Source organism: Mercenaria mercenaria, chromosome 10, assembly GCF_021730395.1.
Source record: "Mercenaria mercenaria strain notata chromosome 10, MADL_Memer_1, whole genome shotgun sequence".
NCBI lineage: Eukaryota > Metazoa > Mollusca > Bivalvia > Venerida > Veneridae > Mercenaria > Mercenaria mercenaria.
Genome location: NC_069370.1, coordinates 48057080 through 48084218, shown reverse-complemented (window position 1 = coordinate 48084218; position 27139 = coordinate 48057080). Strand labels below are relative to the sequence as shown.

General features: G+C 35.1%; 1 protein-coding gene across 3 annotated transcripts; it reads right to left on the bottom strand.

The window, feature by feature from the left end:
* Window positions 1–1744: 1744 nt before the first annotated feature.
* LOC123561668 (uncharacterized) lies at window positions 1745–25480 on the bottom strand. Of its 3 annotated transcripts, none has more exons than XM_045354182.2 (16): window positions 25365–25480; window positions 17478–17663; window positions 16408–16523; window positions 15911–16061; window positions 13174–13305; window positions 12633–12818; window positions 11567–11674; window positions 10587–10769; window positions 9481–9596; window positions 8968–9118; window positions 8020–8151; window positions 7517–7708; window positions 6489–6596; window positions 4386–4604; window positions 3871–3955; window positions 1745–2474 (listed from the first exon to the last, which is right to left on the bottom strand). In XM_045354182.2, the coding sequence occupies exons 1-16, from the start codon at window positions 25435–25437 to the stop codon at window positions 2096–2098; spliced, it is 2517 nt and encodes an 838-aa protein (XP_045210117.2). In that variant the 5' UTR covers window positions 25438–25480; the 3' UTR covers window positions 1745–2095. The 3 variants fall into 3 exon arrangements, with proteins under 3 accessions (XP_045210117.2, XP_045210116.2, XP_045210115.2); XM_045354181.2 differs by having other exon boundaries at window positions 10587–10772; window positions 17478–17660; window positions 25365–25467; XM_045354180.2 differs by having other exon boundaries at window positions 1746–2474; window positions 10587–10772.
* Between the last annotated feature and the right edge of the window lie 1659 nt (window positions 25481–27139).

Here is a 27139-nt window from a genome sequence, read left to right as displayed (position 1 = left end):
GTTCAGAATGGACCCGGAAAAAAGACGAAAGTAGTGAATGCAGGGGGTTGCAATTAAGCGGTAATTTCTTTATGTAAAGTTAACAACCTTTTTCTTTCTATATTTCATGTGATCACAAGTATGAAAATCTGATAATCAAGAAAACGCAGAAGTTATATTATTAAGCAAGTGTGTACGAGATAAAGAACGGCTAACAAGGGTTACAAGCTGGTTCAGTCAAACTTGGGGTGTTAGCTAGTTATTAATGTAAGTGGATGGTTAGTGCATCTTCAAGCGTCGACAAATTTACATAAACACTATCTGTTGTAATTACACCAAATTTCGTTTGTAGCATACTTGGAAGATTGTTCAGATGGTTCTGCCAGAGCTAAAAGTAGAAAAAAAGCCATCAACTTTTCATGAACTACATAATGAATCTTCAAATTTGGTCTATAGCATCCTTATATGGACAAAGGTACTGCATGACCCCTTTAATGGGCTACCGGGGCGTAAAATATAAAAAAAGTCTTTAAAGAACAACTTGATAGGTCCTTGTATGGCCCCTTTCATGTTTCATTCAAGTTGTCCCATTTCGGCTATATGAAACAAGATGTGCTTGATGAAACCAAGTCCACAAAGGCCGAAGTTGTCTCTAGCGTACCCCAAGATACAGTATTGAGTTCTCTGCTCTCAACTTTACTCTCATAAAATATCTCCCAGAGTCAACCTTATCTGACACTAGACTCTGCAGATGATGGACTCTACCAACACAGTAAGAATGTTTAAGCTGCTGCAAAACTACAGCAAGGTCGATCCCCACTAGAATCGTGGAAGTTCACTTGATGTAGTCTTCAGTTGTATATGACTCGGCTGGCAACGATTTTTGAGGCCGGCATTTAGAAATATGTTGTCATAAATTACTGTAATCGTAGTTTCATCAACGTAAAGTTAGTATAAAACATGAAAGAAATTTAATCTCGAGTGCATTATCAATTATCTTTTTTCCCCTTTGCACAAGCATACAGTTACCTGTCTAAACCTGTTCAAATTTTGCGAACATCCTAGGTGGCACATTTTCTACCAGGTGTCCTTAAAATCTGATCAGAATAATTGTCTTAAAAAAATCTAGGACTCGCGGTTTTAGACAGGAAGGTTTTCATTTTTCTATGTAAAAAGAATGAAACGCTCGGAAGAGCCAGTTTTGATCACAAAGGGCGTAATCTGAACAAACTTTGTAGAGGAACATTACACAATACAACATATCAAATATTTAAGCTATGGGTCATACTGTTTTAGAGAAGATTTTTTAACACTTACCAGAACTAACTTGTCCATCTTTCAATTTAGACAGTACAATTAACTGTTAAGAGGGATGCTTACCAAAAAATACTGACTGAATGGTGAAAAGTGCAGCTCATGGTCAGACTGCATGGATGTGCAGGTTGATTATGATCTATACTGGTCGCAAAAGCAGAATCAGTTGTGTTTAGCAACATATTTTTCTTGTATAACTGTATGTAAAATAAGTGAACTCCGTGATGAGGCCAATTTTTACCCTAAGATCATGATTTTAACAACAATGATAGGGGACCACAAAACGATTCTGTATGTCAACTATTTCAGCTCTGGGTTCTACGGTTTTAGAGTATCATTTTAGAGCTTTTCTTAAAAATAAGTGAATCCCTGGGCATGATTAGAACAACTTGTACAGTGATCCACTAGACAAGGTAACATGTGAAATATCAAACTCCAGGGCCTTTTGGTTTCAGAGAAGAAAAAAAGATTATTAAAAAGTTTTTCCTTTTTGGCTGGAATTCTACAAGGCAAAGCATTGGAAAAACACTGTCTGTGATTTGTTACTGTTAGTGAAATAGATCTTTTGATATCAAAACCACTGTAAAAAAACAATTGTAGCAATCCTTTAGATCGTTGTGTAGTAAGAACATATTTATCAAACAATGTTTTTTTTTTTTAGTTTGCGACTTCTATTGCAATTTTCTGTCACAGAATATTTCAGACAAACAAAATTATATTAAAAGCAAAAGAAAAAAGAAATACTGATGATATTCCTGGCTCTTGCTAAAATACAATACATATTTTTTTTTTCAGTTAAGTATTAATACAATCTCTTCACTTGTGTGACACTGCTGTTTGGCTTTTCATAATCGCTATCCACTGCATGTTGTTCCTTGTCACCTATGGCAGTATCTGGTATTGTAGTGTAAACTTCGTCTTCATTACCATCACACACGGGGTTAAGATAATCTGTATGTCTATTTTGAACCCTGCCTTGGACTTGCAATGGGAAGTTTGTTCTTCTTGTTTGCTCCATGCCTGTGATTGTTGGTGTAAGATGTGAATATGCTGGTTGTGGAGAAACCTGTTTCAAATGCTCGTACTGGGGATTGACCTCGGTGTAATGTTGACTGACAGGTTGAATGTAGCCATTTTGTTCAGGAGTCATTTCAGTGTTTTGACTTTTCCTTTTCGCATTCCTTGTATAGAAATATATTTATTGATATAATAAGTCTTTAAATAATGTTAATTTTTTATGTACATCGATACTGATTAAGGCAAATGTTTTTGATTATATGTATAAACATTTCCTTCTGTGTTCTCGCCAAATCACGAATATAAAATGTTTTGAACGTTATCAGTAAGACAGTACAGAATTGTAAAATACTGTTGAACAAGAGTGGCATGATATCCATAGATCGCTCACCTGAGTTTCAGAGCTTAAACAGACTAGGGACTGTGCAATGATATGCTCCAAGTGTCGAAAGTTCCAGAGGCAGTAGAAGTTGATTACATAAATATATGTGACAGATGACAAACAGTTCAAACAAAATAAGCTTCTTAGATCTTTGAAATTGGATAAAAATATACACAGACAATTGGAGCAGGCTGAATGTATTTTGGAATGTCTTTATGGTTATCTGAATGCAGCGGTTCAAGAGAGGAAGTTGTTTAAAGGTATTTCAATAGTTTAGAAGAGGACCTTACAATGATACAGACTAAGTTTGAGAAAATTCAATCAAGCGGTTCATGAGAAGTCATTGAAAGTTGTTTTCTTTTCTTTCTATTTTTAGCTCTAGCAGTCTCTATAAAAGACGAGGTCCACCCATTTGAACAAATGTGGGAGGGGACCTTAAAATGATGCTGCAGACCAAATTCCACCGAGCATTTCATTAGATCAGCCATTCAAAGGTATTTCTAGCTCTAGTGGCCCCTAAAAAGGCCAAATTTAATGAATTGGGAGAGAACCTTACAACGATGCTACAAACCAACTTTCATGAATATTCATTAAGCGATACATAAGCATTTAAAGGTGTTTTTTTTTCTTATTTCAGCTTCAGCTTCAGTGGCCCCTTAAAGGGGCCTTGTCCCTATTTGAACATTGTTGAGAAAGAATAAAGACTGAGGCTGACAAAGATTTATCAGCGGTTTAAGAGACTTTAGAGGTTTTTTCTATTTAAAGCTCCAAAGGCCCCTAAAAGGGATCAAGCGCCTCAACCTGAACAAATATGGCAGGGAGCCTTATGATAATAGTGCTTCAAATAAAGTTTAACGAAGATCCATCAAGTATGTCATTTACAGTTTTTTCTATTTCTAGCTCTGGCGGCCGATCAAAGAGGGGCTAAGCTAAAATATTTTGATAATCTTGATAGAGGAACGTGTCAAGATGGTGCAAATTCTGACCAGTGGTTTCAGAGGAGTTGTTAGCGAAGAAAGGTGTGGACGGACGGACGGTAAGCGATCACAATCCCGAGCACTTCATACTCAGGGGAGTTAAATATTTGAAAAGGCTACAAATGTATTAAATATTCCCTGAGGCTAAACATTAAGGTCATAATTTCTTTGTGTTGCATACAATAAACGAGCATGACATACCGCGATTTCCATATCAGAATGAAGACAATGGCGGCTAACAGTGCAAGGAGTGCTACAACCACAATTACAACCACATACACAGGAACTGTAAAATAACGGTCAATGCAAGAGAATAGTAAAAACAAACATAAAAATGAATAATAATTGTAAGACTTAAGATTAAAACAAAATGGCGGTAATTATATTTGTATGAAAATCTAAGATAGAATGCATTCAAAATATTACCGAAAATCAATAATTCAAATGTTCAATAATTATTGGTACTTATATGGCTGTTGCTACAGATACGCAGTATGTGCAGCCGTGTACAGTTCATGATAGAAATTTAGCAGGGTAAAGGTTATAGGTTATCCTATATCCTCATTTAAAACGATTTAGTTATTTTTCAAATGCAGAACTAAATAACTTTTATATTACATATGTATTTAAATATGTTATATTCCAAATAAAGAGCTAAACAATTCTAAAATTACATATGCATCCAGACTTAAGAAATAAACAAAATAAAACATTACCTGTTAGTCCCTCTGTTTCCGGAACTTTGTCCGAGTTATCTGAAGGTGTTGTTGTAACATATGTTGTGCTACTCTCTTTCTGTGAGTTATCTGAACCAGTTGTTGCTGTTGAGTATGTTGTGCTACTCTCACCGTTCGAGTTATCTGAACCAGTTGTTGTTGATGCATATGTTGTGCTACTGCCAGTCTGCGTTGCCAATGATGAGGTTTCATATTTCACTATATTAGAAAATAAACGCACATCTAAATGAAAAAATTATGACTTTTATTCAGTGTGTTGGTGGGTTGGATAAAATCGCATCCCGTTTGTTTATGAAGTGGACAAAACACTTTCCACTGATGGTAAACTCTCGTATTTGAAAACAAAACTCAACGTGTTTAACATTTAAAAAACGAAAACCCCTCTCCCGTAAAAATTCTAGTTTGACAAAACCCTTTTCGGACAAAACTCCTCCAAGTGGGAACAGCCAAATAACTTGTTTCAAATGTCATAAAGATGTTAATCTGGATTTAATTACACAATATACCTTTTCATCTCACCTGAACTTCTTTCAGTGTGAGCTGTAAGTTTAGATGGATTGACATCTTTATGCCTCTATCGTTTTTATCAAAAAAATACTAACATTTTCTCTTAAATTGCTCGTCAGAATTGCACCAATCATTGTTCTAAGCATTTGCCAAATTTGTTTAAAAATTTCTGCTCGACCCCTTTTAGGTGTCACTAGAGTTAAAAAGAGGAAAACCTTTAAACTACATTCTCTCATGAACCAATTGGGCCAGTGCTGAAAATAGAACAAAATGTTTGAACACCCTCTTCCCATGAACCACTTGATGGATTGTCACACAATATGATCTGTAACAACCTTTTTCATGTTCATTTAAATAATTCCACCTGACCAAAGCAGGTAAGAAAAAGCTTCAAACTACTTCTTCTCATGAACCAAATTTGGCATGTAGAATACTTGTATTGATCTCTCTCAGTTTTGTACAAATGTTTTCGTTTGGTTTATTTTAGGTGCTGTCATTGTCATGGTTAAATAACCACTTTAAAATATTTCTTATGAACAGCTTAATGGTCTTTCGATGGACCTTTCTCATTCCTGTTTTAAGTGACCCTAAAATTTCTGGCTTCGCTAATGGGCCTTAAGAACTTTAAAATGAAAATGTTTCAATAATTTCTTCTCATGAACCACTGGATGGATGCTTGCTAACATTGGTCAAAATCATCTTCTAAAACTTTTGCAAATGGTTCCACTTTACTTCGTCTTTATTTCTTATCAGGTTACTATTTCAGCCGCGCCATGAGAAAACCAACATAGTGGCTTTGCGACCAGCATGGATCAAGACCAGACTGCGCATTCGCGCAGTCTGGTCAGGATCCATGCTGTTTGCTAACGGTTTCTCTAATTGCAATGGACTATGAAAGCGAACAGCATGGATCCTGACCAGACTGCGCGGCTATACAGGCTAGTCTGGATCCATGCTGGTCGCAAAGCAACTATGTTGGTTTTTACATGGCACGGCTCCAATGGGTTCTGACATACATGTATATTTAAAGTCAAAAGTTCAAGATCAAGTGAGTATCTTTACGACCGCCATCATGATTTACGACCACCTATCATTACTTTATATTTGTTCATGGTTATAGAATTTTTTTCATTAAAAACTACATTGTATGAACATGTGAACAGAATGCATTTGTTCACAGATAAGCAAATGCAAAACCAACACACAAGATGTATTTAGTGTGAGAGAAGCAGATCCTCTATATCATTCTTATTAGTCTCGTCGCTGTATATATTCAGCAAAATATAATATATACAGATAAAGCACAAAATTACTGTACAATGTAATTCAGTAATTGAGATACACAACCTTATTCTATGAAACAATATTATATTTAGCAAGACTATACTCATGGTGCTATTATTGTTTCAGAGAGGACCCGATTTTGTTGCGGACGGTCAGATAGACAGACATACAGACAGACTGACGAACATATTTTGAGAGAACATAATAAACAGTTTCAACTAATACTTAACGATGATTTTACACATACAAACAAGGATGAAGCTTACAACTCTAAAATAAGAAACCACAAACCTCTGTCGCAAATAAACTGCTTCTGGACTAGTTCCTCTGTAAAATTTAGCGAGTAGCGTCCTTGCTTTGTTATGTAACCGAACCATTTCTTGCCAGTTCTAGTATCAACTGCAATTAGATATCAATACATGATATAATATCTATCTCAAGGAGAACAAAACATCCATGAAGTAAACATGAAATGCAACGACAAAAGTTCAAGTAAAGTGTTACATTTGTATGAAACCGCCACTCAGGTGAAACTTTGCTTTATGTTGTTACGCCTTTGAGGCCATTGTTCTTCATAAAAATGTACCAAGTAGATGAAGCTTCAAAAGAGACAATTCTGAATGGAACAGCGTCGTTATCTTGTATGATATGTATTCTGACTGGCTATGTTCTGTTTGGCAGAAAATATCAAACGCTTTTTTTTTGGTTTTTTTTTTTTAAATTGTCATTACGTCTATGATAATTATGTCTCTAAAATTATTCTTTTGGTTTTCTAAATGTTTAAACGTTGCAGAATATGTACATTTAAAACACATGCATAAATGTAAAAGAAAGTGCACGTAGAGTTGTCAAAATGACAAACTTTTAATGCTGCCATGTTTCAAAAAAAGATATAAGGTAATCAGTTTTCATTACTGGTAATGTTTAGATGAATCGGTTAGATACAACCAAAACAACGTTTAGCAAAAACACTTTTATAAAAGAAGTGTGATTTTTTCTACAGAACAGAATGTTGACCGTCCAAATACATGTGCTATTAGTCAAACTAGTTGTACGCGAGTCGCGTTATTGTGACATGTTTGCACAGGTCAAAAGCTCTCCTCCGCGACGTAAAGAGATGGATTCTGCTCTAACACGAAAATATCTCGGAATCAGTTCTATCGTCGAATTATTTGGAGTACCAACTTAGCCAAGGTTCTATCAGTCCTTTCATAAAATCAATAAAGAATCATATCTGTCACTAAAAAAATGTTTCAGCGATGTTAATACTACTATTTAAACTAAATTCTATATCTTCATGTATATATCATGGTATTTACTTGGGTCCAGAATGTGACTGTGAATCACGCGGACCCGCACAACACCTGTCCACAGGCCTGCATTTGAAGTTGATGTCACCGAGCTGGAACTAACAAATGTTGTAGGATCACTTCCGTTCCTCATGCACTTTATCATAGCAGATATCCAGGTAGCAAAGGCGCCACCTTCATTGAGTGTCTCTACTCCTTCATCTGAGAAAAATACAACAAAATTCAAGGTCCTTGCAACTTGAGACATTTATTGATGCATCCAGTGATATAGTTTGCAACTGCTCGAACAGAAGGCGAGGTAAAAAGAACATCTATGAGACTCGAAGCTTCGGTCGATTTTTTTTAATAGTCCTATTTTGATACCGACCCATCAAGAAGGGCCAGAATCAACAGTGCATAGTGCTCACTACACTATGGAATGACCATGATTAATCAGTTTACTATATGGGAGTTTTATGTCCTTTAAATTCATATTAACATAACTCACTATTCAGTTATGGTTCATTACTTACCAGTTTGGCACATGACCTGCAGTGCCCGGTTGCATGTTGCCCAAATAAATGACCCAGTTCCAGGACTGTACTCGAGGCACAGTTCATCTCTCTCTTGCGACCCTCGCTCGCTTATGCTCGAATCCCTCAACACTGGAAAAATTTAAGTTCGATATCATGTAACGGATGAATAAAATGTTCCCATTTCCTAATTTCTATTTACTTTTCATAGGCTGGTTTTTAATAGGCAAAAACTACTAAAGGGATATATCATTATTATTGTTATTATTATTATTATTATTATACCATCAATGATGAATACACAACTGAACCGATGTTTAGAGAAGATGAAACTTCGACTTGTAGTACTAGTAATCGACACGGTCAGTTAAAAAAAAATCCGTTAAGTTTCAGTGGAACCCGAAACGTAAATATTTTTTCATACTGACGATCAAATTTCATATCGGGTGCGTGACGTCATTTGTGACGTCAGTTTCATATAGATCTATGCCGTCGCGTTAAGATTTTAACGACAATATGTTCAATTTCACACAGGCTTGATATCAAATTTTATTCATTTATATAATATTTTAATTGTAGATGCATATGTAATAAAAAGATTATTATATTTACATCGAGAAATATGCACTCATTCTTTCGCTGCAGATCTCATGCATATATATCTGTCCAACGATGGCTAAATATAGATTTGCTTGCTGTCACTGAACTTTATCAAATACCTTTATAGGGATTAGTGCCAGAATGTAGGAAGTTTCTTTTTTACGTATATGTAATTAAGACCTTCTGGTCTGAATCATTGATAAATTCTGTTAAACCAGGCTTGTACGTAAAGTTCTTTTTTACCAAGCGCAGATACCTAATTACACTACAGTATATATGTTTTTTGTTGGGTATTTTTTTGTCGAAAGAAATGAAAATGAAAAGACAGAGGACAGAAAAGTTATTTACCTGCATCGTTTACTTTGTATAAAGCCATGTTGTCGTAAGTTACAGAACCACAAGCAGGACCTTGGCTGCCGAAAAATTTAGAACTGCATTGTAAGCAGAATCTTCTTTTGTCTTTGATAGACTCCACACTCTGATAATCTAGACAAAAGCACTAAAATAATAAAAAGAAATATAGCAAGTGAATACAAACAGAATCACACTGTTAAATTGTGCATCTTTTTGAAGAGAGTAGGACTAATTGAAAAATATCATCTTCCGGAAACGTTGAGTTCTTTAACTAGCATACATAATTGAAATACGTGCTTTCGTTACATGTCTATATTTTGTGAAAATTATCAGGCTAGTTGATATTGTTCTATATAGTACAGAGATATATCTAGACGAGCTGCGTTACAATGGACGCATCCATAATATTTGTCCTAGATAGAGATCGACTCAAAACCAGTTGTATTGTTAAGCATTAGAACCCACACACCGAGAAACAGCACTGAAATGGAGGGTAAACAATCTTACCTCGTTCGAGACAAGTCCAAAGTATTCCGAGAAATTGCATGCCGAGTAACATTGTCCGGGATTATCAACTGTTTCAAGTGTCCTATCTTCGGATAAGGCGGATCTACTGACACACCCTTTAAATAAAACATGCTTCTCTTTAATTGCTTTAATATCAACAAACTGTCTCTACGTAAAAGTATATTTTCTTAGGTATTGAGTGAGTGAATCTGATCTTAGAGTTTGACAATATTTTCAGGGGCCTTCGTGGCCGTGGAGTTTAAGGTCGCCGCAAGCCTTCACCACTGTGGGTTCGGATCGTCGCTTGAGGTAAAAAAAAATAGTCTTTTTATATGAGGGCTTACGGGTGGTCGGTGGTTCAACCTAGGTATTTGCCTGTTCCTAATATAATGCACGAAGGTAAACCTGGAAACCTCTTCTTCTATCAAAATTTGGGAAATCTACCATTACATACTTGTGCCGGAGTGCCATCAAACCAAACGACTTTTTTTACAAAAAAAACATGACAATGCTATTACTTTTATCAACACCGAAGAAAACTAAACATATACAGTTTTATACTTTTAAAGTATTTAGTTCAGCTTTCATATAGTAGTATATAGTTCACTGGCATGTGCCTTTAAATGCTACCGTTTCCTTTCATATATCATATAAACATACAGTACACAGTATGCAATCTTTGTATTGCATAACCGCTTGGAAGAACGAGACTTTAACACCTGTCTTGTTGGGAAAAATATTCTGTACTCGTCCGTAAGATGTATGTTACCGTTTCCAACGGAGACATTCCGCCAATAAGCCAGCAAATTGGCTTAGATTTCTGGGTATGATGATAACATTAAGTTGATGCAGAAAACTAATAGGACAATATTTTGTAAGGATCAGTATCAAATCACGGTCAGTTCAACATATGCATACAAAATATATTTTTACAATCACATTACTGTACAAAAATCATGGTGAAGGTCAGATATGATTTTGAATGGTGCAATTCGATTGGCCAATGAAACGATGAAGTCCAGTGGAGTGTTCTCAGATAACTATTGCCTGCAATTACAAATATCAAACTTAGATTTTTTAAATAAACAATTGCAAAAATAACTTACCAATATATTCGAAGGCAGTCCATGCCATATAATAGCCAACCCAAGCACCTTCCTCACCAAAGACCGGATTGCTCTCGAGATTTAATGCATTACCACTGGCCGTATATTGCACGGGTTCTGCGAGCAATTTACACTGATTAGCAGCTTCAGTCCATGTCGCATAAGTATTAGATACATCATACACTGCTGCAAGAATGAAGTGTATACTAGTACGTAAACTATGATGTGTCTCTTTACCTCTCCTCGTGCTATTTTTTTCTTTATCTTAATAAATGTTTTTTTTTATATCTGCTTGTTCAGAACAAGACAGAGAAATTTCTTGGCGAGGTAACTACGTTCAAAACCATTATAATATAATTATTACTGCCTACAGACAAGTTGGTGACTTCAAACTTCAGTATTTAAAGGCACTGAGGCCATTTCACAAAATGTAAATAATATCATAAGTTCTCTCCTAGGTATGACCTTGATGGATCGTCACACAATGTGATCTGTAATATTTTTGTGTAAACCTTTCTTAGGTTCATTTAAATCTAGCCAAAGCAAGTTAGAAAAAAAACTTCAAACAACTTCTTCTCATGAACCAATTGATGGATCTTCTTTGAACATAGCATATAGTAAACTTGTATTGATCTCTTTCAGTTTCGTTCAAATGATTTCACTTGGTTTGTTTATTAAAGTCTCATCGGTGTATATATTTAGCAAATATAGCTAACATAGATAAAACACAAAATTAATGTATATTATCATTCAGTAGTTGAACTACACAATCTTATTCTACGGAACCGTATCAGCAATACCATATACTTATAGTGCTACTCTTGATTTAGAGCGGACCCGATTTTGTTGTGGACGGTCAGATAGACAGACAGACGAATGGACAAAAATCAACATATTATGAGAGAACATGAATAAACAGGTCTCCATTGATATTTCACGACGATTCAAGGCATGAATTTCTTAAATAAGAAACCACAAACCTCTGTCGCAAATAAACGGCTTCTGGACTAGTTCCTCTGTAAAATTTAGCCAGTAGCGTCCCTGCTTTGTTATATAACCGAACCATTTCTTGCCATTTCTTGTATCAACTGTAATTAGATATTAATACACTATACAATATCTATCACAAGAAGAGCGAAACAACCTTCAAGTAAACATTAAATTCAACGAAAAAGCTTCTTGAAAGTTCACTCGGATGTAATTTTGCTTTAAGCATTTACGCCTTTGAGGCCATTGTTTCTCATTATTATGTACCAAACTGTCCAGAAGAGGTAGATGAGGCTTCAAGAGAGACCATTCTGTATGGAACAGCATATTTGTCTTGTGTTACATGTATTCTGGCTGGCCATGTTCTGTTTAACTTTTTTATTTAAAAATATTTTGTCATAACGTCTATGATGATTACGTCTCTAATTTAAGTATTCAGGCATTCTTTAATGTTTCAAACGTTAAAGAATATGTACATTTAAATCACATGCAAAATGCAAAAAGAAATGGTTATCCAAAAAAAGTAATGCTGCCATATTTTAAAAAATGATAAGTTAATCATTTTTCTTTACTGGTAACACCTATATGAATTTGTAAAAAACAACCAAAACAATGTTTAGAAAAAAGCACTTTTGTTAAAGAAGTGTGTTTTTTTTCTACAGAACAGAATTTGACAGCCCAAGAACATGTGCCATAAGATAGAACATATATTTCCAAGCAAAGTGGCCTTTGTAGAAAGTATTTTCTACTTCTTCTGAACTACATATATTCAGTTTATATGTTATAACCAGTAATTATCTAAGATTTAGATATTTTTTAAAACTAAAATTCCCATAAAGAGTGGTCTCCAAACACTTTGTATGGATTTTTGACACCTCAGAACGTTTTGAAAACTCCATGAAACGTATTCGCAATTGTTGAAAATTTGTACAAGCTACCAGCCTAGCCAGGTTTCAATCAGTCCTTTCATAAAAGAAATAGTTTTTTCATAACTATCGCTACAAAATGTTTCAATGATGTAAGAATAAAATATCTTCATGTGTATTTCATGGTATTTACTTGGTTCTAGAATATGATTGTGAATCACGCGGGCCCGTACAACACCTGTCCAAATGTTCAAATTTTTAGCTGATGTCACCGAGCTTGAACTCACAAAGGTTGTAGGGTCACTTCCATTGTTCATACACATTATCATAGCAGTTATCCAGGTAGCACCACCTTCCTTGAGTATCTCTACTCCCTCATCTGTGAAAAAGATACAAAAGAAATAAAAGGTCCATACTACTAAAGACTTTTACTGATTCTTCCAGTGATGCAATTTCCAACTGCTCGCACAGAAGGCAATGTTAAGAAACATCTATGGGATTCGAAGCTTCGGTCGTTTTTGTTGTTGTTGTTTTTAAACAAAAGTCCTTTTGTGATACCGGCCCGTCGAGAAAGTCTAGAATCAATAGTGCATACTGGTTTCCAAATTAGCAATTCACTGTCTTGTAAAGTGCTCACTTCACTATGGAATGGCTAGGATTAAACTCGTTTACTTTATCGGAGTTGTAGTAAATAAAGCATGGCCTTTATTATCCAGTTATATTTCATTACTTACCAGTCTGGCACATGACTTGCAAAGCCCGGTTGCATGCCCCCCAAATAAATGACCCGGTTCCAGGACTGTACTCGAGGCACAGTTCATCTCTCTTTTGCGACCCTCGCTCCATAATGCTCGAATCCCTCAGCACTGGAAAAAAATGAATTAAACATTTTGACAAATGAATGAAATTTTCCTATCGAACATTTTTAATGTTATAAATTCGAACAACGCACATGGCCTCTGATATTTCAGAGTCATGCCTCCAGGTATACGTAACAAAAGATTAGAATTGTCAAACAAATAAAGACTGAGTTATTAATAAAGTCTGGAAAGCAGATTCCTCGGAAGCACCGAAAACAAGGCCAACAGTGAAAATTACAGGCTCGGTTTGACTGAGTCTGTTCACACATGAGCAGTAATGGAAAATGCAACACTGCCCACGCCCCCTAGCACCGGCTTAAGCAGTATTCAATCTTCAAATCTAAATGAGTTGAAATCAATGATTCCGAAGGACCAGAAAATATAACAACACTGAGATGAACTATCTATACCTAGTGTTATACACATATACACATATAGCGTATGTAAGACGCATTTATAACTCTTGAGAGTCCGCGATAGTTCAGTGGTTAGTGTGCTGTATTCAGAAGTGAAAGGTCGGTCGAGGGCTCAAACCCTACCAGATGTTGTACTCTCCATATTAAATACTAATGGTATTTTGCATATTGCTTTAGACTGAGACTCCGTTAAGTTTTCTTGAATTAGCGCATCTTCTCTATCTTGCGCTATTCTCCAACCTCTTAAATGGTTTAGGGGTTACCCATATAAATAACAGGTAGCGACTTCTTTATAAATTTGTTCGTCTTATTAAATTCATATAGATATATCGTTGGATAATCTATTTATTTCGCGCTTCTTTTTTGCAGGTTACATGTACATAATTCCTATGCTCGTACCTAATTTCTTTTTATCTTTTTATAGGGCTGCTTTTTGATAGGCAAAACTATTATTATTATTATTATTATTATTATTATTATTATTATTGTCCCATCAACGATGAATAGACATCTTGGCCGATGTATAGTAGAGGAGATACAACTCCACTTGTAATCGACAGGCGAAACGATTTAACACCCAGTATATATCTATCCAATGATTACTAAATATAGATTTGCTTTCTATCATGGAACTTTATTGTATACCTTTATATCGAGGGGTTAGTGCCAGAATTAGTAAGTGTACTTTCACTTATATGTAATTACGACCTTCTGGCCTAAATCCTTGATTAATTCCGTTAAAACCGGCCAGGCTTGTATGACGAATTGTATAAAGTCATTTTCTAAATATGATTGCATTTCTTTACCTGAAGTTCTGTTTTGGTGGCGCTGACATTAATTTGAGGTCCTCTTTTCCTATATAGCGCTGACATTTAATTTATGCACATGAGGTCCTCCTTTGCTATCGCTGACATTTAATTACTATATCTGAGGCCCTCTTTTCCTAACGCTGACATTTGATTTCTGCATGCGAGGTCCTCTTTTCCTAGCGCTGACATTTAATTACTATATCTGAAGTCCTCTTTTCCTGGCGCTGACTTTTGATAACTATATCTGAAGTTATTTTTCCTAGCGCTGACATTCAATTACTATACTTGAGGTCCTCATTCCCGAGCGCTGATATTTAATTACTATATCTGAAGTTACTTTTCCTAGCGCTGACATTCAATTACTATATCTGAGGTCCTCTTGTCCTAGCGCTGACATTTAATTACTATATATGAAGTTATTTTTCCTAGCGCTGACATTTAATTACCATGTCTGAGGTCCTCTACTCCTAGCGCTGACATTCAATTACTATATCTGAAGTTATATTTCCTAGCGCTGACATTTAATTACTATATTTGAGGTCCTCTTCTCCTAGCGCTAACATTCACTTACTATATCTGAAGTTATTTTTCATAGCGCTGACATTTAATTACTATATCTGAGGTCCTCTTCTCCTAGCGCTGACACTGAATTACTATATCTGAAATTATTTTTCCTAGCGCTGACATCTAATTACTATATATGATGTTCTCTTTTCATAGCGCTGACATTAAATTTTTATACCGAGATCCTCTTTTCCTAGCGCTAACATTTAATTTATGAATCTGAAGTTCTGTTTTCCTAGCGCTGACATTTAAGTGTTATATTTGAGAGGTTCTTTTTTCCTAGCGCTGACATTGAATTACTATATCTGAGGTTATTTTTCCCTAGTGCTGACATTTAATAACTATATCTGAAGTTATTTTTCCTAGTGCTGACATTTAATTGTCATACCTAAGGTTCATTTTTCCTAGCGCTGTTATTGAATAACTATATCTGAGGTTACTTTCCCCTAGTGCTGACATTGAATTAGTATATCTGCGGTTCTTTTTCCCTAGCGCTGACATTTAATAACTATATCTAAAGTTATTTTTCTTAGCGCTGACATCCAATTATTATATCTCAGGTACTGATATTTAATTAGTACATTTTAAGGTCTCTTTTCCTAGCGCTATCATTTTACTACTGTAATATTATCAAAAGTGATCTTTTCCTAGTGCTAACATTTAATTACTGAAACTGACGTTTTTTTTATGCTAGCACTGGAAAATGTGTATGAGTCTATTTTATGTTATGTTTTCTTAGCACTGTCATTTTATTTTGACAATTACTGCTGAAGAACCCATCAAAAGAACTGAAAACAGACAGAGAACAGAAACGTCATTTACCAGCATCGTTTACTTTGTATAAAGCCATGTTGTCGTAAGTTTCAGAACCGCAAGCAGGGCCTTGGCTGCCGAAATATTTAGAACTGCATTGGAAACAAAGCTTTCTTTTGTCTTTCACAGATTCCACAATCTGATAATCTAGACAAAAGCACTGAAATAACAAAAAAATATAGCAAGTAAGTAAAAACAAAATCAAATTGTTACCAAATTGCGAATGTAACTACTTGTAAAATATCGTCTTCTGGAAAAGTGAAGTTTTTTTAGTAACAAACTTAACTGAAATTTTGCTATTTGTCCATATTCTGTCAAAACAATCAGGTAAGTTTATGTTGTCCTTTCCAGTACAGAGATACATAATACGAGCATGCACTACAATTAAAACCTGGAATGGACACGACGACGATAACGGTACGCCATACTTGTGAACGTTTAGAATTAGAACCGACATTAACAAGCGGCTTACTTTCTTCGAAGTTGAAAAGCAGGGTGAACATTACCTCATTGAAGAACAGACCAAAGTATTCCGAGAAGTTGCATGCCGAGTAGCATTGTCCAGGATCATCAACTGTTTCAAGTGTCCTGTTTTTGGATAAGGCGGTTCTACTGACACAACCTTTAAATAAAACATGCTTCTCTTTTATTTATTTTTTTAATGTCAACAAGCTGTCGTTATGTTGATATATATATTTTATATCTTAATTAAATTAAAACTTTGTGAAGTATAGAGTGAATCTGATCTTAGAGTCCGTCAATATTGCTTTCGTGGCTATGGGTTTAAGGTTACCGCCAACATTCACCATTGTGGGTTCGGAACGTAGCTTGGGATGAAGAATTATTCTTTTATCTGAGAGCTTACAGATGGTCGATGATTCAACTTAAGTGTTCGCATGTGCCTAAAATAGTGCACGAAGGCGAACCTGGACTCATCTTCCATCATCAAATGTGGGAAATCTACCATTACCAGTATGTGTCTGCGTGCCGTCAAACCCAAAGAAAATTTAAAAAAAAATAAATATGACAACACTACTACTTTTATAAACACTGAACAAATCTAAACATAGATAGTTATATACTTTGCACGTGTCTTAAAGTATTTAGTTCAGCTTTCATATAATAGTATATAGCACAATGTTATGTGCCTTTACATGCTACAGTTTCCTTTCATATATCACGTAAACATAAAGTATACAGTCTGCAATCTTTGTTTATGCATAACCGCTTGGAAGAAAGAGAGCTAGACGCATGTCTTGTCGGGAAAAAAATGTATTCGTCCGTTAGATGTATGTTATGATAACAATAAATTGATGTTGAAAGATAATAGGACAAGACTTATAAAGGATCAATATCAACAGTTCAAGTTACATAAATCATAAAATATATGTTTTTACAATCAATATTACTGTATGAAATTCATGGTGAAAGTCAGATGTGCTTTTTGAACTGTGCCATTTGATTGGCCAAAGAAACATCGAAGGCTAATGAAGTGTTCCCAAATAATTATTGCCTACAACTGCAAATGCCAAAGTTAATGGTTTTTTTTAAATAAACAACTGCAAAAATAACTTACCAATATATTCGAAGGCAGTCCATGTCATATAATAGCCAACCCAAGCACCTTCCTCGCCAAAGACCGGATTGCTCTCGAGATTAAATGCATTACCACTGGCCGTATATTGCACGGGTTCTGCGAGCAATTCACACTGATTAGCAGCTTCAGTCCATGTCGTATACGTGTTAGATACATCATACGCTGCTGCAAGAATGAAGTGTATACGTAAACTATGATGTGTTTTTGATTTCACCTCTCCTCGTGCTATTTTTCTTTTATAGACAACTGTTTTTCTTAAAACATGTATATAATATTTGTTTGGCTCAATTTCTAAGAACAGTCGAATAGTTCAGATTAATCTATTTTAAATGATGTTCATGAAACACTTTACTCCTAAATTCTAACTTTGTCATAAGTAGACTTCGTGAAACTGGCCCATGAATCTCAAGGTTATTTGGCGACAGAAACACAAAGAAGAAATTATGTTTTATTACATTTATTCTAATAAGTTATTACTACATATCTTTAGAAGACATTGACACTTAGTTTCTGACATATTAGCCTATACGGTATGTTAGGGAAACATATGACATTTAGTTGTTTTACGGGTTTTCTTTTCATTTGAAAACTGAATAGCATCCTCTGTGGTGTAGTGGTCCACATGGTAAGAATGTTTTTTATTGCCGCGGCGGCCCCAGTTTTCCGGAATTTGCATTTTTAAAGATAGTTTAGAATCAAAACCTGTAATGTTCTGCTCAAGCTTCACTTTTAAAGAAAGACTATATTTAGCCAAAATCTGGTATCCAGTCCCATTAAATTTTTTTTTCACGCGTTTATTACATTTATGATTATTTGTCTACATATTTATCTGGTCTGTGCTCTTAAAAGCATTTGTTTTAAGTACAACTTCGAAATCAGTTAAACTTCCCTTGACTGGACCCGCCCGTTTAACTCAATAGGGAAAGCTCAGCTTTACGGATAGTGGGTCGTGAGTTCTATCCCCGGGCGAGGCGTAAGTTCTCCGTGACGATTTCATAAAAAAAACTTGTTCGTCCTCCACGTTGATTCATTCGAAGAAGTTGGCAGATATTTGTCGAGAACACGTTAGTATTAGTACACCATGCAGGCACACTGGTTAGGTTATATTGCCCATCATCACATTAATGAAATACTGTTGACATACGACGTTTATACTGCGTTTACGCTTAGCCACAATGTCCACGATGTCCACGATTTGAGAGAAGTGTTGCGTAAGTGGGGGTCGTGGGATCGAATCGTGGTTTTTTAGGGAACTTTATGGAATTGTCATGATCGTAAGGATCGTGACAAAATTTTTGACAATCAAAATTTTTTCCCCGATTATCACGATTTATCGTTGAATCTTGAGAGAAAGTGATAGAACGTGAAAATCGTAGTAGAGCGAAGTACAGCTTAACAAACCCTAACAGTAGCGCATCAGACCTTGATGCTCCATCGTAGGGGATCTTGATAAACTTGGAATTACGATTTATTAAGTTCCACTTCGATTCCACTACGTTTCTCTCACCTTCTATCACTCTCTACAACGTCCGTCAAGATATATTAAGTAGTGTCAGGAGTTCCATCACGCTGCGGCACATTTTGTTACGATAATTCCGATTGGCTCTGGCGCACTGTGACGTTCCGATAAGTTCCGACGCGGTTTCCAAATTGTGGATCCATGCTCTGCAAGATTCGTTGCGTTTTCGACAAATCTGTTTGGACAGGAGGCAACCTCATCTTTATCTGTTTCGATAATTGCCTTACAAATCTGTGGAACAATATTGCATATAGAGGAACGACTAAATCTGAAAGTATAAGACAGTGAAGGGTATTTATCATCAGTGGCAAGATGTCTGAGGGTGAGGGTCAGCTTCAATGAGAAGTTTAGAGTATTGTTCCAACTGGTGCCTTCGGTTTTCACTAAACCATGGTCTCACCTAGTAGTTCCTATGCCTTCTATTTCTTCTTCTCCTTCCTCTCTCTTCCAACCTGTCCTGCTCCGTCCCCTGCTGCTGCTGCCGACGATACTATATAGACATACATGAAAATTGCCCATACAGCATCTTCTTCATCTCTTGGATGCATAGCTCGTTCCTCTTTGGAATCTCTGTAGAGAATGAAAGGATGACCTATGCCTCCTCTTTTCCTCAAATCGTTCTCAAAACGTGACAATCATGATCAAATCGTGGCCATAAATCATGAGCGATCTAAACAGAATGTGACAAAACGTGATAGCATATCGTGGTAATTGTAAGAGAACTTGAGAGAACGTGGTGAAAATCATGGCAAATCATGACCAGAATCGTGTTGGTAACAAAACGGTACAGGTACAGTAACAAAACGCTACAAGTAGTAACAAAACGTACGGAGATCGTCGGAAAGCGTAGGAAAACGTAGTGATACAAAATTCATGCAATAAATGGTGGAGCCTCGATAGCCTAGTGATAAAGCGTTCGTGGGTTCGATCCCCGGGCGAGTCATTCCAAAGACGTGAAAAATTGCACCAGTAGCTCCCTTGCTTGGCGCCCAGCATTAAAATGGAAACTGGCCTCTTCTCTCATACCCTCGTGGCGATGGATTCCATCAGGAATGAGGTGTCGAGAGTGATTAATATGAATTGTAGAACTTCCTTCACAATCGACCTAAAATAAATTATGTATAAACTAAAACGTGGAGCGTCGCACTTTTTTAAAATCGCGAACATCGCGGACATCGCTGCTTAGTGTAAACGCAGCATAACCGAAAAACAATCAAATCATTTTTACGGCCCTCGCGCTTCTATCTGATTAATTTCACTGCTTGGACATCATATTGTATATACACATCACCGCTCGATATCTTTGTTAATGTATTTCATATTAGAAACAGTACATTTTTGAAGAATTTTCTTATATATTTAAAAGAAAAATATGTTTCAAAAACATATGATGATTGCAACTAAATCGAGTGATGGTATGATACCAATTTATTCATTATATTTTAAAACAGAATGTAGACATAAAATCGAATTTCGCTACAATTAAAAACAAAATAACTTCCTTAACTTGTACCGCATAGCATTATGACGCATTTATTTCTAGCAATATGTAAATTAAACAAAAGAAGTACAAAGTAATGTCAATAGTTGACATCAAGGCGCAGTAAACTGAGTGGATGTACATATTATTTTGTTTGTAGTTATAGACCTTTGCAACCGTTCAATATTTTCTTTTATTTTGCATTACATTCTTTGTGTAAGTTTGTTTTCCTCTAGTTTCTAATTCATTGCTTTGATTCTTATTTGTGTATAAATCGGTAGTATCTTTAAATCAGTCGATACCGAAATTATAATCGGGCAATGATATTTAAAGTGCAGTGTAGGACAGTCATAAAATTTATGCAACTAACCCCCTGAGCTTGAAAAATGATCACAGGAAGCTTTAAAAACATTACATCATACAAACGAAGTGTATTTAAACATAATTATGTGTTAACAGTGACATATATAAGTTTGTGAACAAGTTATAACCAGATTAACTAACTCATGTTCGTATTCCAACCAAAAAAAAACGAAAAGAACTTAAAAACAGTTTTACAACTTTTTACGGGTAGCTGGTGGCGTTGTAAATGTTTTTTGTAAACAGTGATGTTTTTCTAACGGCTTAAACTTTCTTAAGCACAAATAATATCAATAATTTTTTGATCAATGGAAAGTGTATAAAACAAGCAATTTATTGATTACTTTTGATTATAATTTCTAAATAAAATGGATTAATTATGAACGCTTAACTTACAGTGTTTTTTCAAGAAGTTTGGAGGATCGCTACGCCGCTATTAAAATCTTATGTCATTTAAAACGGTTATTCATTTTAAAAAGATATTTAAATGGGAAAATATGAAAATCGTAAGCATTTCAAAACTTTTTGATTTTTTAAAATCCATAAATGAGCGAAAAAGTTATTAAAAATTAAAAATTCAGATCCCATACACAAACGATGTAAAAACATTTGTTTTACCCACCACCAGATAAACAGGCATTTATGCGTGACGTCATGGCGATCTCTCCTATTGTCCAATTTATTTGATCTGTCAAAACATGGACCCGGTTTTCATTAAATTCTGTTCGAGCCTATATAAAATTAAAATGAAAGCCGAGAACATGTTTTGACAGGTCAATTAAATAGTACAATATATTGACTTCATTTTATGTTATTGTTTTGTTTGTTTACATTTGAAAACGCCATACTACTGTGCAATACCTATATCTGGTTATAATTGACCATGTTAGTGAAAGGTAATCAGGCTGGGCACATCTCCCAATTGGGGTAAATTACCTCGTTCGGGGTAATATACCCCGATCGGGGTAAAACAAGAACAATAGAAAAGTACAAAATGCTTGATAACCTTTTTATTAAGGAAGTGCTAAGTTTATTTAGTTTATTTAAGTCTCATTCATGTATAAAACAAACATTGACATTTACAATATAAAAAACATTAAGACAACATATACATGACCAATCTATAAAGATTTACAGGAGACTAGAACATACACATTTTATGAATTGCATGTGGTTTCGAAACAATATACCAATTAAAACAGGCAACCTAGAACTTTGCTGTCTCATTTATTTATAAAACCAACATTGACCATTACAATAAACAGCTCGTTCGACTTTTCAGTGCTTGACTATGAATTAGAGCTACGCGAGTATATATATATATATATAAAAAAAAAAAAAAAAAAAAAAAAAAAAAAAAAAAAAAAACCACCACAAAAGGGGCCTAACTCTGTCAAAATTCAGATAAGAGCTATGGGGATTATTTCTCCTTGTGTATACTTGGATAGTTATTAATTATTCTAAGTTTTGATGGTAACTAAAATAATTTGACTATATCAAAAACATTAACCAAAATTCCTAAGTTATAATGGGGGATAATTCTCTTATATTCAAATCAGAGTTATGAGGCGTAGACTTCGATAGTTGACAGTTAGTAAATATATTATTATTTTAACACCGAAGCTGGGACGAGTGCAATAGCTCTACCGTTTCTTTGAAAAGTCGAGCTAAAAACCTTAAGACATATATATATGGCCAACCTAAAAAGATTTTATAGAAGACTAAAAACATGTACATTTAAGACCAGACATGTAATTTTGCAAAGTTTCTACCTATATAAACTGTATAAAGGAAATCGATCCTTTAACATTTAATATTGTACTATTAATATCACAGAATTTCAGAAATATGGTATTTACCAACACATTACAATCACCTAGCCTGTTGAAAACGTTAAGGGTCAGCTAAAAGTTCTGTTAACATGTTTCAGACGTATTCAAAGCAAATAGTCAGTAAATGGAGATGTCTTAGAATACAATGTCATATTATCTTTGCATGTTCTAACACATGATATTTGCAAAATCACATATTTGCCTAATCACTGAAAAAGTACCCAGTCATGCGATAAGTGGCATGACGGAGCCTATCACATAATAATACTATGTCGTCAAATAGTGAACATTAATGTCATCTATGTCGTTTAAAAAAGAGTAAAATTTATATAGTACAATTTACAATAAAATTCTAGTTACAGGGCCTTAAACATCTTACACTATAGATAAACCTGGCATTTGACCTTCCTACCTCAAACATCTGCTGACTGCAGCCAAAACTTACAAATAGGGAACTAGAGAGGCAAAAGGAGAAACAGTTTTCTCAACTTTTCCCCCCAGAATCAATTTCAGGAAGCAACACACTTTCTCAGTCAGTGTCTATTTCAGATACCAAGGTCAAGAACCAAACTATTTACAAGCAAATAATTGTCGACGTTGTAGTATAAGATGGCAGCTTTTGGCACAGCAACGAATAATATCTGAATTTGTGAACAAAAAGATGAATTTATCTGTATCGTTCATTTTATAGAAATCTGGGTCTATTGATACAGCTTTTTCAAATAAACTCGCTCTAATTTCAGTATACAAATGGCAGTGCAAAAGAACATGAAACTCATCTTCAACACAATCCTTACACCATAAGCATGTTCTATTCTGAATAGGCAATCCCTCGTATCGACCCGTTTCTACACGGATAGGTGCAACTCCAAATCTGAACTTAGCAAAAGAAGACCGATGCATTCTGGGTATTACCAGTTTACAATAATTCTCACAAAAGATGTCCTGTTTTAACAACTTATAATTTCGGAGTTTATTTCCACCAGTACCTCTAATACTATTAGTTTTATTAACAACAGAGAGCCATGATATCTGAAACATTGATCTCATCTTTTCTAATACAGATTTTTTCATAGCAGCCTTGGGAATAGGATAGCTTATATCATAAAACTGAGAACAGTCAATTTTACTTAGGTGACTTTTGACTCTGTACATAAAGTTCCTACAGTTACCCCTAGCATTGTTCATACCATATATAAACACTGTCTTGTTTAATCTATCATCATCCATCTTACTAAACCTTGACCACAGATTGCATATGTATTGCCATTGTCTTTCAAAAGGAGCTACCCAACCCAAATCTCCATTTACAGCTGCATTCGGTGTATACCTTCCCACTCCTAAATAGAACCTCATAGCTCGGTGTTGAACAGCATCTATACAGGAGAATGATCTCGTACCCCAAATGGCAGCGCCATATGCAATCACCGGCCAAACAATTGAATCATATAACTTAGTATAAACATCTAATGGAAGCCCTCCAGCATTATTAAACTTGGCAATAATCACACCAAGAGCTCTTCCGGCAGCTTGTGAGACAATCTTTGCTGTAATGTTATAATCAAGAAATTCAGTCAACACCAAACCAAGATAAACATATCTATCAACTATGGCTATCTCATCAGTCCCACACCTAAATTTGAAGTTTGTTCTATCTATACAGTTTGGTCTATAGTGAACAACCTGACTCTTTGTCGGACTTATAGACATACAGTTGATAGTACACCAGTCATGCAAGATATCCAACATACTTTGAAGATCAGATTCACAACCTGCCAGAAGAACTATATCATCCGCATAGAGCAGAATACAGCATTTATCATTAGTACCAATGTCAACACCGTAACCACATGATTTAACTATAGATACAAAATCGTTAATATAAAAGTTGAAAAGTACCGGTGATAAACTACATCCTTGTCGTAAACCCATGTGTACATCAAACCAGTCTGTGGTAAAAGAATTTAGACGAACACATGATTTCACAGAAGAGTATAGGGCTAATGCTCATATTCTCCGGTCAACTTCATATGATATAAACAGTTGACAATATGATAATTTTTTAACAGATTTTTGTTGTAAAAATTTCAGATTTTCACCATTTTTTAACATATGCAAAATTGATAAAATGGTAGATAGGCATATTTGTAATGATGATATAAAGCTTTAGTAAAAATATTTATGTTAGCACATTAAAGTAAAAAGAAATATCAAATTTTTTGTGCTTTTCTATTGTTCTAGTTGTACCCCGAACGAGGTAATTTACCCCGATTGGGAGATGTGCCCAGCCTGATAATATCTACATCTTTGTATCACTATAAATGATATTTGATCGTTGTATAAAAAACAGTTTTTATGCGTATTTTTGTGACTTAAGTGGGACGAGTTTAAAAAAAAATGAATGAAATGATGTTGAAATGTTAATGTTTCTCACCACCTTTTTGTTTAAATGTTTCAGAAAATTGATTGTACTGTTTGAACTATGAACTATGAAAGATATCAATAACATATCGGGGGTGGGGGAGGGGTACACGATTCGAATAGCACGTACGCATGTATATATATCTGATGACGGGTGGGTTTTTTTTATTTTATTCGTCACAGATTTAAATGAAAACCATCATTACACCTATTAACATGAGATAATTACGCAGAAAAGAAAATATATAACATACCTTTGACAAATACCCAAATATCTAAAATTAAAACCCACAGTAAAACAGCCTTATACATCACTACTTCAGCCATAAAATGGCATTCATGAATTACTGAACCATACAAAACTACTTTCGTGAATCATTGAAGCATACGTACTAACGCTAGGGTCATTCAAAATGAAATACTTCGCGTATTAAATTGTTCGAGAATGAATAAAAAAAAAAGGAAGTAACTGAACGAGAGCTGTCGGTGGACCGCATCGAGCAAATATTCAAGAACCTCCTCATAAAGATGCATATACACAAAATTCAGAAATGGCAATAATTTTAGGTCATTCCAATATCAGATGATATTAAGTTAAATGCGATTTTAAAAATACGCAAAGGATATAGCTATAGTTGAAAAAGGGTCATTTCTTTGTGAAAAAGCAAAACAGAGTTAAAGAGCCCGTGTTTATTTACATCATATCATCACACTGAACCCGTGTGACGTCCAATCAATCCCTGAAAGTGGTTACTGAGATACTAGCTTATGTACAAAAACTAATTCGAGAAAGGACAAAGAAAAATTGAGGAAAAAGCAAAAATAAGTGATTGAGGTCGGATTAAAGCGGCTTAAACTATCCTAACAAATGATTACTTATCTACCAGCTTACATATAAAAATTAACCAAAATCGCTTGCATACCTTAAAAAATGTAAATATAGTTGCATACATGCGCATTGCATGTAAATCATAATGAACATATATGTGAAGTTTCAATACATTCCCACCAGTGGGTACTCAGATACAAGGTTACATTTTAAATTTATATCATATGCGATTGGTTTTCGCACATTATTCAAATCATACCTTTTAAAAAATAGATCTTTCTTTAGATATGGTTATAATTGAGCCGTGCCATGAGAAAACCAACATAGTGGGTTTGCGACCAGCATAGATCCAGACCAGCCTGCGCATCCGCGCAGTCTGGTCAGGATCCATGCTGTTCGCTAACAGTTTCTCCAATTCCAATAGGCTTTAAAAGCGAACAGCATGGAGCCTGACCAGACTGCGCGGATGCGCAGGCTGGTCTGGATCCATGCTGGTCGCACACCCACTATGTTGGTTTTCTCATGGCACGGCTCAATTATTGTTTGTCTAACATACGTTAAAACATGAACATTTAAAATGAATAAAAATGTTCTAAATTTAAAGACGAAGAAAGTAGAACTGCTGTTTAAATTACAAAATTCTGCTATGTGTTATGGTACCACTTTTGTAACCCGAGTATACAGACAAACAATCGAAACATACTTCTAGATTAAAAAAAATAGTGATGCTCTAGAATACATATCATTCTTTGCTTAAAGAATCCACCAGAACGTATTGTTTCCACTTTAGTTGCATGTAAGGCAACTCTTGCTACTGGTGGAGATTTTGTTAGAACCTTTGAAAGCCAAACACAAGGTAAAGATCGAATAATATATTTACATAATTCTGGCAGGTGCTTGCAATCTCTCTCAAGTAAACAAGAACAGTGTATATTTTGTCATTACTTGTGTGTTGTTGTTTTTGTAGATTACAAATGATCGATCTCTTAAAGACGTATGAAACTTTGCACGAATATCTGTAGACAGCTCTGCAAAATGTTCTAAGTATAGATACGCTGTAACTAAAATTATAACAACTAGAATATTTGCCGTTATTAAGTCTAAGTTTCAGACTTTCAGCGTGCCCAACATGACGATCGGATGAAATGCTAAATTTTAAGGTCTTCAGATTGAGCATTTGACCCGGACAAAACCCAAGTT

Coding starts and splice junctions, on each gene's coding strand:
- LOC123561668 (XM_045354180.2), bottom strand. CDS start 25,437: ATGGCTGAAGTAGTGATGTATAAGGCTGTTTTACTGTGGGTTTTAATT. Junction 12,819..13,173: donor GCAAGTCATGTGCCAGACTG/GTAAGTAATGAA, acceptor TCTTTTTCACAG/ATGAGGGAGTAGAGATACTC. Junction 11,675..12,632: donor CAATCATATTCTAGAACCAA/GTAAATACCATG, acceptor ATCTAATTACAG/TTGATACAAGAAATGGCAAG.